The sequence below is a fragment of the Trachemys scripta genome, chromosome 3, assembly GCF_013100865.1.
Source record: "Trachemys scripta elegans isolate TJP31775 chromosome 3, CAS_Tse_1.0, whole genome shotgun sequence".
Taxonomy (NCBI): Eukaryota; Metazoa; Chordata; order Testudines; family Emydidae; genus Trachemys; species Trachemys scripta.
The window spans coordinates 150,571,800-150,587,138 of record NC_048300.1 but is presented as its reverse complement, the minus strand read 5'-3'; the positions used below and the strand labels follow the sequence as shown (position 1 = coordinate 150,587,138).

Here is a 15,339-nt window from a genome sequence, read left to right as displayed (position 1 = left end):
CCTACATCTTTGAATGATTGGTTTGTAACTAATAAATGCAGGAGGGAAATCCTTGATTTCTCAAACTCTTTAGTCAACAAAGCAAAATAAAGTAACATACTTTGCTTATCTTGAAAGTCTTTTATCAATATATTACAATATTTCTTCCAAATTTCCTCATCTTATATTTTGCCATGTATCCTAAAACATGATACCATGACAAAGAACTGACTGTTATCTACAAGTTGCAAGGAATGTAGGATAAAGTGAGAATTAGACTAGGTCACCTAAATATCACCAGCATTAATACTTGTTTTCAAACTATCATGCTGAATTTCAATGCCACAAATAATCTCATCCTCCTAAACTGCTGTTCTCAGGTTTCTCTCATTACAATCTATAAAAGGGGACAGATGGGACAACATTTGCTTAGTATCTCTGGTAAAACAATACCTCCCCCTCTCTACATACTGTCACTCTAAGAGAAGCGTAGGCTAATGTGAGTGAGGAAATACAGGTTTTGCTGAACCCAAATGTTCCACAAATTAGAATGGTGAGTCCTCTTGACCAAATGACTTTATCACATCAAATAAAACTGCAGCCATTGACACTACTTGTCCCTCTTCTACATCAATGATGTCTGGGACCATCTTTTATTATCAGCTAATAATAACCTATTTCTGAAGCCAATTTGGTCACTGTGTAATAAATGCTCTAGTATCTTTCTCTAAGTTCTGGTAATAATTTCAGCATGGAGTTTACAGTGTTTGGGTCTGATTCTCTTCTCCCTTACAGCACTTTTAGACCAGTGTATGTCTACTGACTTCAGCTGAGTTAGTCCTGGTTTGCATTGGCATAAATGAGAAGGAAATCTGTAATTATCAGAGATATAGGCATATAGCTACAAAGATTACCTGGATGTTAATGTTTGCAGCTCCCACAGAGTATGTCTCATCTTCATATAGAGTCAAGCCAGGAACCTTTTGTACAGCTCACAGTCCATGGCACAGTGAGGAAGCCAAGGATGTTTACAAAAAGCCAATCATAATTTCCACATGGAACTGTATGTGCTCTGTACAATTGGCAAACTTTATTTAGAGATCTCTGACGTTCACAGACATGATTTGCTCCCCCATTAGTTAGCAGGTGTAGAGGGAGGTTTTTCATCTAGCCATTTAGATTTGAGTATACAAAAGAAAAATCTCGTCTGAAAAATGTAAAAGCTCAAATAAACTGAAACTAAGAAAGGCCTAAAAGAGTAGGGCTGTGGGCAGGGCATACTGGCAAATGATCAGTATTTAATGTAGTTCTCAAAAGTCCATTTTAAAACATTTCTTAACTAAAAATTATTTTTGGCAGGTCCATTTAAAGGCTACATAAAAATCCTAGTATGATGCCTAGAATATGTATTAAGGACTAAATACTGACTTTAGAACTACATGGCTGTTTGAGCCAAATACTCAGCTGTTACAAATCATTATAGCGCCGTTCATTTATGGATTGACACCAGTTGATACCAGCTAAGTCTCTGGCCCATAAAAAAAGAAAGTGCAACCAAACAATCCTATATATAGCCAACCAAAATCACATTTTGGCATATGAGTAGACTTAGAAGGATTAGATATTTGTCATTAAATGTCAATTTCACTGTACACACACAAACCGATGAATAAATATTCCCATATAGGCACAGAAAAATGCTGCTTGAGAACTTATTAAAGTTTTATTTAAGAATATTTACTTTATATATTTTTGATGTGAGAATTTGACAATTTGCTTAAGTTATAAAGCTTTAACTTTTTGAATCCCAAGGTCTATTGTCCTCACACATACCAATTTCCCATCTGAGAAAATTTTAATGGGATAAAAATAAAATAAAAATAAGCATTGCTATTATCCGTAGAAACTATTTAAAAAAAATCAAATTCTGACAAGCCTACATATGAGGAACCCAGGATTGTGGAAGACAGTTGTCAATTTGGAAAAACAAAACAAAACCAACAACCAGAAACCATAGATTCTGGTTTTGCATGAGTGAGAACTCCTTGCAACAAAAAGGCATAGCTGGGACTCAAGAAAGCATGATACCTAAAATAACCAAATCAGATTATCTTTGTTTTATGTTTGTTCTGCACCAAGTGGAATGGAGTCCTGAGTCATGACTGGGGCTCCTAGATGCTATGGCAATACAAATAATATATAATCCTTTTTAGTCTTGTACACAAAATTCAGATAAAATATTCTCTCTCTAACATGGATTAGATTACATTGTTACAATTAAAGTTTACGTTTAATCAGTGTTTAGAGTCACAGCTGCCTACTTTCTTATTAACAGACAGGCATATATATAGCCAGATACAGGACATAATTCAGGCTTTAATTAATACAGCTGTTGATTTATATGTTTGTTCCACCTATTAGAGGATATGCACGGGAAGCAAGAATTTAGCCCTAAAGTTAAGTAGATTCATAGATTCATAGATTCTAGGACTGGAAGGGACCTTGAGAGGTCATCGAGTCCAGTCCCCTGCCCGCATGGCAGGACCAAATACTGTCTAGACCATCCCCGATAGACATTTATCTAACCTACTCTTAAATATCTCTAGAGATGGAGATTCTACAACCTCCCTAGACAATTTATGTACACTTTATGTACACTTTACATGTCCTGAGACTAATACAGTACAAAATCTCTGACTAAATTCTTTAGAAATGTATCATGCAACCATAGTCTAAGTTTGTAATTCCATCATATTGGCAAATGTAAAAGAGACCATTTTCTGTAATAATGCATGTAGGCATTTTCCTTCACTGTCACTGAAAGGTCAACTGTTTGTTTCTATTTGACAGGTCAACATGGTGATTGGCATTTTGGTATTTAATAAACTTGTTTCCAGAGATGGAATCCTAGATAAAAAGCTCAAACACAGAGCAGGGTAAGCAACAAATTGGAATATTTTAAAGCATATTGCAAATGTATCATATTTTCAATTACAGATATTCACCAAAAATGCATTTGATTGTGCTTTGAACTTTTTTCTCAATGTATGTCTAACAGATTTCATTCATTGAAAAAGTTGCAGTTGCATTATCCTGAGGGAATGTGACTGAGCAAACTGAAAATAAAACACAAGTACAACAGTATTAAGTTAATAAGAATGGAGATTAAACAGTTTCAAAACTGAGCAGAGATTTAATGGGGAAGACATACATTTTTATTTCTAAAATCGGGAATATAGTTGTATAAAATGTGTGTACAGAAGAAGCCAAAATTTCTTTCTTTCTTTCTTAGTGTATCATTCTACCTTTTATACCAGTATAACCTCACTGAAGTCAATAGCATTGCATCACTGTAATTAAGAGATGAATTTGGCTCTGTGTTTATATATACATGTATATGTGTTTGTGTTCTAAAATAAGCATAACAGAATTTGAATGTAAATTATACATATTTCAGAAGCAAAAAAATGTGTAAATAGAGAAGTTCTCTGTGTATTTATATCCATGATTTCCTTTCATTAATATACTTATAATTTTACATTCAAAAGCTGGGTTTCTAGTGATAAAAGAGGGAGGGTCTGCAGCTTAGCTCCTAATAAAAGGTAGCAATAATTTTGCTGTTGACTTCAGCAGGTACAGGTGGGTTTCAAGGTCTGCTGCAGTGGATATGACTGCAGTCTACATAAAAGAGAAACGTTTCACAAATGTATCTTAGCTTTCTGAATGTATGTGTAAATGTCTTTTAATGCTTCAGGTAATGATAAGCAATCAACATTTATTACTTCTCCACTTGTGTTACTCTTCTTCTACATCATTTGTGGGTGATTGTACCCCAATATTGGCACTGATAGCAATGATGATTCTTTATTTTACAGCTGTCTGTAAACTTTTCTTAAAACCATACTTTCAATTATTTGATCATTCCTTTAATAGCATCATTCCCAATGTTCAATTAATTGATTAGATGTCCATATTGATACCATATACACTTTGGTGTGCTTACGTTGCCATTTAGTGTTGGTTAAAACCCCTTGTGGTTTTCAGTTCTCAGCGCACTGTTTCAAAAACAACAACCACCATCACCAAAACCTCTTTTGTTCTCTTTTCTTTTTTTCTCCTCCTTCTTATTAGAAAATAATAATTTCTTAATTCTACTCTTTTCTACAATGTTCCATCTGCCTTCTTAATTATTGTAATATATTCTTCATGTTCTGATTAAATGTGCCATATTATAAAATCAGCCACAATATTTCAGCATCTGTGAGAACTTTTTCAATAGTTATACTTAAGAAGTTTTGACCCTATACATCTATTGATCATTTTTCTGTGTAATATTTAAAGGATAGGAGAAATCATGTTTAACTGCAGAATAGCTTTCTAATTATCAGCTATATGCAATTTAAATCTTGTTGCTTATTGTATATTTTTCTGATTTACTAAATACTTTGCTTTCTGAAAGTTTGTATCTCAGTAAAATGAATGTTATTTTTAAAGCTAAACTGGACAAAGCACTAGAAAATATGCTGTCAGAAATAATACCGCACTCCCACAGGGATGGACTAGGAACTAGATGCCTTAATAAAGATGGAAACAATCTATCTTCAGCACTGTTTGATTAAGTGATGCAGACCCAGATTCTTGAGTCATTTTCTGAGGCAGTGGAAATTCTTTAGCTGCCCCGCCCCAATCAAAGGAGGATGGTCACTCATTAGTTAAGTATTTCTACCAGCCTTACCTACCATCTAAGCCCAGTGACAAGTTCAGTAGTAAAACTATTTAAATAGGATTAGAGCATTTACAGAGGCAAAATAATGGCTCCCCAAAGAATTCTATCTTAGTAAAGCACATGGTGACTCTGCAGGTCAAAATAACAGGCCAGATCATGAAATGCTGTGAAATAACATATCTGGTGTGATCAGAAGTCAGTGGAGCTATGCTATAAAACCCCAGCTGAGGATCTGCCCCCAAAATATTCAATTAGAAAAGAGCTATTTGAGAAGACTTATCATAAGTTAGGTGAAAGACATTCCATTCTTTTGTAATATATACACAGATGTTCCCAAGTTATGTGAGGGATGGATTTGGCCCTCTAAATCTACAGATCTTTTCTGCAAATTGCAATAATGAGACTTTTCATCTGAGTAAGTGCTGCAGCATCAAGATCAAGACTTAATTCTTTCTGTCTCCAGCAACTATTGGGTATTCCCTTAGATAGTGAAAATCATCTTGCCTCACTGATTTCATTTTACACCCGCTGAGGATCTGGCCCTTTATTTCCGTGCAGACGCAAAAGCAAACTTTTAGCTTTGGCGGTAAATGGGAGAGCGAAGAGTGAGAGCTCAAAGTCAGTTGAAATATTGAGAAATATTTTTCCTAAATGTTGTTTTTCTTCATTACACATAGGAAACTTCTGTGGATTTTTTTGGTTGGTTGGTTGGTTTGGTTGTTGTTGTTTTTTTCAGTTATCTATGTGTAAAAAAACTTTCCCTATATTGTTGTATGTTTCTTGATATGATATGGAAATCACTGGTTCTGCTGGCAGGTGGGAAATAGGATAGCAAAGAAGTTGTTTATTTAATCAAAACTTCCGAATTTGAATGCATGTTGTACATAGAAGAAGAAAATTCTAATACCAGGTTTTACATTTTAACTGTGATGAGTTTTGTAATACAGTTGTCTGTACAAAATGCTTTAAGCTTAATGCTTGTGTACTGTGTTTTATTAAAATGGAATAACATATCACCCCTTTTTAGTCCAAGTAATATTTATTTTCATCAAATTCCATACATTTCAACCCCTATATTCAGACCTTTATACAATGGGAACAAGAACTCCTAGGTAAAGTTCTGTCTCCAGATTTTAGCCAGCACATTCAAATTACTATACCAAGTCATTTGCTTACTGGTTGTACAGTAAGTCCATCTTGACTGAATGACCTGAGCACATTTTGGAAGTCTCTTCCTTTATTAATGTTCATATAATAATCAATATTTTATACAGCATTGATGCATTAGTTTTGCAAATGGTCTGAATAGAGGGATTTCACGGTGTGTGTCTACACGAGCACGTGCTTATGTTTATCTCCATGTATTGAGCAAGTTTGATCTCTGGACATTGGGGCCTTTTTTAGCTTAAATGGAAGAAAATAGAGCCTGCATGAAATTAAGCCCCATAGTATTAATAGTTAAAGTTAATAATGTATAGTATCAATATACTTTTGCAACAACCTAGAGCATTCATCCTGAATAAGTCTATTTACTTTTTCTGCATGACGTCATATTTAAAAGCTAAATTTCAGTAGCAACGTTTTTCAGTGAAAATTCAATATTTTGTTCTTTTTGTGGGTGTTCTGTTTGTTTGCAGTCAGATGAGTGAGCCTCATAGCGGTTTGACGCTCAAATGTGCCAAGTGTGGAGTAGTTTCAACAACAGCTTTGTCAGCCACCACCGCCAGTAATGCCATGTTAGTCCTAATCATTTACATCTTCTTGTTACAAATCTTATACAGTGCATGTGAGAAAATACTTTGATGATGAAAATTGTGTTTGCTAATACTGTATTAGAGCACTGAACATATTTAAATATTCTTGTTAAAATTGGCAACTGTGTTTATTAACTGAATAGGGGATACTCTTTAGAACATAAAGTACAATGTTTTTTATATATTTGTCTGTGGTTTTCAAATTAACTAATAAGTTGCCATCCTAAAAAGGTTTTTTTTTTTAGTAATGGGTTTTTATTTATCTACTTGCAGTTATATAATGTTGTTTTCTCTCTCTCTTTCTCAATAGGGCATCCCTTTGGAGTTCCTGTGTTGTGTTGCCTCTTCTGGCTCTGACGTGGATGTCTGCAGTTCTGGCCATGACAGACAAAAGATCAATATTATTTCAGATACTCTTCGCAGTATTTGATTCATTGCAAGGCTTTGTTATTGTCATGGTCCACTGCATTCTCCGAAGGGAGGTGAGGAATAATTTCTCGATCGCTAAATGCTGTGTTTCTCACATACTATTTAATATTATATACAACACATTCTTTCAAAAATTCACTTATTGGTATAAAGAAAAAAAGGAATTTTTTGAGATGAGATTTAAAGAGGGGCAAGTGAATAAGGATCTCAAACAGTTCTAGAAGGATGATGAGGCAACAGAAGAAAGAGAACAGCCCCCAAATGTAGAAACTCAATGGACAGGGACAGATAGGAAGTTGAGAGTGAATAAAGGAATGAACAAGATGGAAAGTACATGGACGTGAGGTTGAAGGAAGATTGTTTATTTTTAGATGCAAAATGCAGCAGTTAATTTCAGTGGAAAAATGGGCCCACTTAATTACAGGTCATCTTTAAATTGGGCCAAATAGGTCTTGTTTATTTCTAACTTTTATTTATCTTTGATATTATGATTATACACAATCAGTGCAGACCTAAGATTCCTTTTCCAAAGGAACAGATTCTGAGAGTTTTTCACATGTAGAAAGACTGATCAAATATATAATTGCTTTCATTTACACTATTCCATCTTAAACAGAAAACTGTTGAAAATATACAAAACTTTAGGAGCTAGGTGTGGTCATTTAATGAAGCCTTTCAACTCTATATCGGTTCAAATCATGTTAGGTCACAGTAAGTGTGGTGCTTTCAATTTATCTTGGTTAGGATGTTTATCAACATCACTAAACCATACCACATGTGTAGCACAATTCAGTTATTGGCAGTATCTATTCAAGGGAGCTGCAGGGCTGGAATAACAGGGTGCATTGGGTCAAATTTAAGGTTTATTGGCCATGCTGAGTGAGGAGGCTTGCACAGTGTCTCTTCTCTCCATCATTCACTGTCCTAAGAACTCAAGTTCACTATGTTCATCAAAAACAGCATGCAGGATAGTGACCCAATCTATTTCAGTCTCCCTGTGGTATTCTAATTTGTGTGAATATTATATCCTACCCAGTGTGTGTGTGTGGGGGGGGAGTCACGTTGTGAACCACTAAGTCATTCGATTATTTCACTAGAGACAGGCAAGAGTCTGAAAATGGAGGGAATATGGGCTATGGCTTAAAACAAGAGATTCCTGGGTTCTAAAAACTGAATTAATATGCCTTGCTCTATTCCTGACTTGCAGTGTGACCTTGGACAAGTCCCTGTGCCTCATTTTAGCCATCTGTAAAAAGGATAACAATACTAAAAGTAGCCCTCAGAGGTGTTGGGAGGCAAAATTATTTAATGTTTGTAAACCAGTTTGAAATCTTTATATAAAAGGCACTATATATAAAGTGGATTTTTTTTTAAAAAAAGTGTATATTATTGTTATTACTTATCACCCACAAGGCCTACTGTTCCCTCCATATTTTGTATACCTTTCTAATATTGGGTTGGCAGGTACTTGCAGAATTGGAAGCCACCAGATCATACATTCTTACAGTGAAATGGTAAAAGACTACAATTATTTAGACCTCATTTCTTCAGCCAATAAAAAGTAATGACAGTTTTATGTAGAACTATTAGCTGAATCCTTTCTTCCTCAGGTGCTCACACACAGAGTCTTCTTTCCCCCACCTTCTTATCCTAACACTCATCTGAATTTAAGAGCTGGAGCAAAATTTGAGTAACTAATTAAGATGGGTTTTTTTTCCAAATGGGAAAGGGATCAAAGAGATGATACACCACTGAAGCAATTTTCTTTCATAGCATTAGTTAATTGTCACAGGATACAAGGCACTGATGCAAGAAGCCTTCTCGTACCACTTCAGTACCCACATTTTAAAAATGCCTACATTCTACTTGTATAATATGCACACACGTTCTCAGGCAAGTAATTGCAAAAGGACATATGCATTTGCTTACACAAACAGAGTATGTGCATTCATGTATCCATTTATCTCACAGAACACGTTTGTATAATCCACTGATTGACATGTGTTCTGTCACCCTCTGTGCCCAGTTCATAGAGGATATGGGTCTATAACAGTTTTCAGCTAAAGAGTTCTTGAGTTCAATCTGTGGTAACTCACGCCCTTAGCTCTGGAGAGCCTTCTTTCCATCAAGGTGATGTAAGCTATTTAAGTGAGGAATCATGTGTGATTCAAAGTGGTGTAGGTCCACAGAACCACTGGATGAACTTCCTCTGTTCAGAGATAGGATGTAACTATTGCTCAGGGGTGTGTTATGTCCCACTTTGTACCTATTGCCTTGAGGACTTCAAGAACCTGGTTCTTTAGTCACCCTATACATCATCATGCTTTTAGCTCTGGAGGTTCACAGTTCAATTCCTGGTGTCAGCTAACATAGCAGCTATCACATGTGCACATTTTCAAGGAGCAATTTAGTTGTTAAATTGTTTAGAATACATTTTACCTGAAATTGTAGTCCATTACTTCACATAATCCAAAGAAGACATTTCTCTCTACCCATACATGACATAGAAATCTTACCAATGTATTTTCCATTCTTAATGATGAATGCCATACAAATAATGAAGCCATTATATCTTCCATAAGATTCATCTAATGTTTACAATATGCCAGTGTAAGCAAAATATTAATTCGGACTGTCAAATAACATACCACTAATAATATATCCTAGAAAAATTCAAACAAAGAAAAGGTCAGAGATGCTTTACTATGCCCTTAATATTGTTAATTCCAAAAATGATGCATTCTTGTTCATGTAAATATATAAAATCTTTTTCTCATTATACTTGATGTATTGGTTTGGACATAAACATTGGAAATGTAAGAACATGTGTGTATCTACCTTCTCTTTCCATCCAAAACCCACTAGTCTGTCACTTCAGTATTTTTGTCTGAAAGTGAGCTATTTAAGAGGCTGCATGGCTGTTCGATAGGGCACTAGAGTAGTACTCTAGAGACCTGGCTTCTGTTCCCAATCTGCTGTGTGACTTTAGGAGTGTCACTTCACATCCCTCTGCCTCAGTTCCCAATCCTGTAAAGTTAGGATAATGATACTTTCCCCTCCTTCATGCTTTGAGGCCCATGGGTGAAAAATGCTATAGAAGAGTTAAGTATTATTATTTTTAACTTGAAGACTAATGGGGATATTCCCACCCTATCATATCACTATTCATTCTTGTCTTCTTGCTGTTAAAGTACCTAATGAGACATAGAGGGAGTGTGGTATGCGTGTTTCTATCATAAAACAGAGAATGATAGAAAAGCCTAGTGCTAATAGTCTTCCTTTCCAGAATACCAGAACAGTATGCCTGACATGCTTGAACACAGCCTCTTCTGAAGCTATTTTGAGTCATGCTGAATGACTCCAAAGGCTGGTGGTGATGGGAGGAACCCATGTGTATTTTCTGCTTTTTCCCTGCTCCTACTGATTGAAATGCATTTGGGTTAAATACATGTTTGGTGTCTAAATCTCAACCCACATTTCTATATTGCAAGAGAAAAACGGTGCATGATTAGGGAGAGAGGATAAGTTATAAGAGTCTTGAATTGGTTACTGTTGCTAGGGAAACCACTTCCTTGGTTCATGCACATTCATCACATCTGTCTCTCTTAGTCTGCCTGGCTCTAAAACAACCTTACAGCTTGATGTTAGAAAGAAAAAAATAAACTACAAAATGATTCCGAATGAATGGTGGAGAAAAACAAATGAGCATTTCAAAGGCCCACCTTTTGTTTGTGACATTGTCTGAGGATTCTGCCTCTACGACCGTGGAGTAGGAAACCAATAGGTAGGTCAGGTTATTCCCTTTGACAAAATCCCTTAAAGTCTGTAAAGACTGGATCCACAAAGGGAATTAGGCACTGCTACACTCAGCATTGCAATGCCTAGCTTTCAGGCACCTAGAAAATCAGTGGAATCCACAAAGGCTGCATTAGGCACCAAGGGTCTCCATACAACACACAGGGAGAGATAGGTGTCTGAGAATGGGATCCACAAAAGCTAGCATGCTAGGCAGAGAGCCACCACTGCTACCCAATGGGAGATGCCAATGACAGAGGAGTTCCCTCAGCCCCTGCCCATTTCAGGGAGTTAGGAACCTACGTTCAGGCAGTGGGATGTGGGGTGGCTATCTCTCTTGCAACCCACATTTGGGAACCGTTTCTCTCTTGAAGTCAGGTGCAATAGCCATTTCTTGTGAGAATGCCTTAGGTACCTGCCTAATACCACACAAAACAGCTGGGGGAGGCAGTGGCTTCCTTCAGAATCTTTAGCCAGTGGTTCAAGTGATCACTCAGCGGGATGTGGGAGACTCTGGTTCAGTGTTCCCATCTTCCTGAGGAGGGGAATGGATTTGAACAGGGATTCCCCACCTCTCAGGTGAATGCTTTAACCACTGAACTATGGGATATTCTGAAGAGGGCCTCTCTCACTCCATTTTGGAAGCTGTTTCACTTTGTTATAAATAATTGGGCCTCAGAAACAGTGGTTAGGAAGTGGCGGGAAGCCCCTGTTCAAATTCCTTCTCCTCAGGAAGAGTGGGGAATTGAACTGGGATTTCCTATATCCCATCCGAGTCCCTTAACCAATGGGTTAAAGGTTGGGGGAGGCTGCCTCTCCCCCTCCAATGTTTTGTGTGGAGATAGGCACCCTCTGAGCACACCCACTGGATCAGGACCCACAGGCAAGCTAGGTGAGGGGACACCTATCTTCTCGTGATTTGAGGCTTGTGCTGGGGCTATGGCATGACAGACATTCAGGCTCCTGCCTGAGGCAGCATTACACATGCCCAGAGGCAGAAACATAGGCATCTAGGGAACTTTTACACTGTAAATGCAGGTGCTGAGTGAGTTTAGGCACCTACAGACTTACACAGCAGCTGAGCAGGAATTTTGTGGATCACAGTGATGCCTAAATCTGGAATTTAGGTGCCTAAATCTTTGCGGATCTGGTTCTAAGTTCTTTCTCCAAACCAGAAACTCTATAGCATTCTTAATTAGCAACAATAATTCTTCATCATCTCAGCTACTTTTGTCTCCAATATGTCTCTGAATGATTAAACAGAAGATGGATGGGTCGGTGAGGACAAAAAAATAGTATTTTCATGGTGCATGCTTACAAGTTGCAATTTACATCATTTTGATGGACACAGCTATCTCAGACATTTAGCTGTAACATCCTAATAGTATGTTGCTTGCATTTAAGACATGTTTTAGAATGCATCTATCACCAAAGGCTCTCCAGTTTATTGCTGATGGTGTATGTGAGAGAGATTAATGAGATCTATAGGAGTATGAGGTATGGGGAGCCTCCATGGGACATGTAAGAGAGAGATTTTGGGTAGGGGAGGTTGTCACTTAATGTGTTTTGAAGCAATAATAGATTTGGGTTCCGTTACTTTGAGATTTGACTGAAATTCAGGGTGGTCCTCATTTTGTCAACTTAGTTCACTGATGATTTCCCTACAATATAGAACGCTAAAGTATGACGTAGGACTTCAGCACTGATCAAGAGGGAAAAGATTTGGATTAACTTTTGTAACAACTGGGAGATGCTAAATCAGATTGTTGTCAGATGATGCAAAACCACAACAAACATAATGCCTAAAATCAAAGTCTGATTCATAATCCAGGTCACTTTTAATTACTCTCTGACACTTGGGGAGTTTCAGTGCCTTAAAATCACACCAAACCTTTCACACTTGCTACATCTTTTCTCTCTGCCCTATATTAGTCTTCCTCCATCTGCAGTACTCATTTAGACTTAAATATTGCAGGGCACTTTAACTCATTTAAGGGTTGAGCACTTTAAGATAATGCTTTCTAATAAAGATAAGGCAAAGTTTTCCATCTGCTTTTTTTTTTTTTTTTTTTTTCCTGCTGAGAAAGCTTGTCCAAGCTCTCAAAGAATTTGTAGCACAAAATAATGGCATTCAGAAAGCCAGGCCTTAGGCTGAGCTTCAGTTGATTAATTTAGCCTCGTTTACTGTTTACAAAATGTCCATGAGTAGGTTATGATTTTCTCTGTTTTGATTATTCTAAATCAACCACTGAATAATTTCTACAGATAATGAATGGTCTGTAGACTGCTCACAAGAAGTTCACTGAGAGTGTTTGATATTCAGCATAGAAATGGTGTTGGTTAGTTTTGATGGGACACAGGTCACGTGGCCAAATTTCTGTATCCAAGTTGGAAGATGGTAACTCTTAGAATCAGATTTCCAGTATGAATACTAACATTTATTAAATCTAAATTCTCTTTTTGTGAATACCGTACAAACATTCCTCCCAATAAACTGGTTTTCTAGAATGTCTGTGGCAAGTGTATACAAAAGACACATAAGCAAAACTGAAGCAAATTTGGTTCTTAATTCAAAGAAATATTCTTGTGTGTTTCCAAGGCCACACTTATAAATATCTTTTCCCATTGCAAGAATTTTCTTGCTGCCTCCATTTTTAATCTCTGATATGTGCAGCCAAATGTACTCACACTAGACTGCCAATGAGCAGGAACTGTTTTACCCCTTTGGACGCTACTTTCTATTTATGCATCTCTTTCCTTAGAAATTGTTCTCTGGTAATATATATACTTAAACATATGATCTTGGTCAAATTTCTTGTAAATTCTGTACATCAAACCTTCTGAAGTAGTAACTCTTGAAATATAGTCATATTAATAATGAATAATATTCATTAATGAGTGGTGACAATTTATATCAAGTTCTATTGAAGAGATAAATAATAAAATCTTACACCTTTGTCCAGTACAAAGCAGGCTACTGTCCTACTCATTGTGCTCACACTTAATAAGTTTTGTCCATTCTGAAAGGTTTTACTGTTGCAAGAGGTTTAAGAAATATTCCCTATACTTAAATCTAGAGACTACAATGTGAGCCAGTAACACCCTACAAAATGGATTTTTTTTAAAGTGCAACCAACCACTGTAATTAGGAAACTACTTCACTTTTAATGCAAATAACTGCTAAGGGTCACCTTTCAAAGCCCTTACATTTTTCAGGCATACAATACATTTTATTTTGCTATGGGAATAAAGTACTTTTTATAAACCTACCTTCTGACCTGCTGCTGCAGTCAAACTGAGTGAGAGAGCAGAGACAAACACTGCCACTGAAGACAGTTTGGGGCCAAGTAACCCCTCATCACTGACTGCTTATTAATTATGTTCCTTGACAAATTTAATTCTGTGAACTGGGTCTGGCAGATTGGCAGACTTTTGTACTAGCACTAGGGTATAGTAAGGGTGTGAAATGACAGAGATAAAAAATATGCATTTACTGGCTGTGATATATCTAGTATACTAAAGTAAAACTAACTTTACAGTTTAATTTTGTCTATAGCTGTATTAAAAATGTCAGTAGACTCAGTGCATCATATTGTTTTCACAGGTTCAAGATGCATTTAGATGTCGATTAAGAAACTGCCAAGATCCAATCAATGCAGATTCCTCGAGCTCTTTTCCTAATGGACATGCTCAAATCATGGTGAGTTTTTATTTTATCCTGGACTTCTAATTCATTGTCCCTAGCCAAAATAAAAAGATGACCATACATTGCTGTACATGTCAAGTGCATGTACATGAAATATTAATACAGTGCTTAAGTACAAGTCTGATTTCAGCTCCTGAAATTTCTTAGAAAAGTTCATCTTGTTGGTTCAGTGGTCTGTTGAATGGTGCTATTATGTGCTGAATCTCTGAATACCAAGGTTCAAGAGCAGCTGAGACTCTGCCTTTGTGGGCAGCTGGGACTACAGTGTTGTGTAGATGATGTTTTCAGTCTCAAGGATGAGTGGTGAAGTGTGAAACATACTATCTACTGAATTTCTGTACCCACTAGTTTCTGCTTGCAGAGCAGTGTTGGAGTCTGGGGGGACTTAAGAGGCTTCCCGCCTCCTCAGCTTCAAAGCAAATGCATCTATTATTTCAATTGAGGAGACAGTAGTGGGCATTCTACAAGGGAAAGAACTAGCTAGAGTTAAGGAGTCAGTGAAAGTTAGAGTTGCCAGTTTTGGTTGGACATATTCCTGGAGGTTTCATCACATGACATAATCTTTAATTAAAGATTAATCTTTAATTCCTGGAGACTCGAGGACAAGCCTGGAGGGTTGGCAACCCTAAAGTATTAGGATTTGCTAATATCCTTAGGTGCAGTTTAGTAGCCAAATACTTATCCCATTGATTTCAATGGGAACAGGATCAGGCCCTAGATGATGCAAGGATCTCTTAGCAAATGCCCTTGAAAGAGCTGTTTGAGCGGAGGAAAATCAATGTTGAGATGTCAGGAAAAAGGATAAAATGACCCTTTCTGAAAAAAGAAAATTTGCTGCTTGTATTAGATACACGTAAATAAACTCTGAGGAAACTATGAAAGCAAAATTGAAATGCATTTAAGCTCTATATCAAGTTAAATAGTATTTCTTTCACTGTGATGGAGTGACC

General features: G+C 36.7%; 1 protein-coding gene across 1 annotated transcript in view; it reads left to right on the top strand.

Moving 5' to 3' along the window:
- The window catches only part of ADGRB3 (adhesion G protein-coupled receptor B3), a gene marked incomplete in the record, with an annotated part of 595,656 nt that overhangs the window by 554,406 nt on the left and 25,911 nt on the right, over positions 1-15,339 (top strand). Inside the window, 4 exon segments of the mRNA XM_034766231.1 lie at positions 2,830-2,915; positions 6,343-6,441; positions 6,770-6,941; positions 14,288-14,383. Coding sequence (XP_034622122.1) covers positions 2,830-2,915; positions 6,343-6,441; positions 6,770-6,941; positions 14,288-14,383 — 453 coding nt within the window.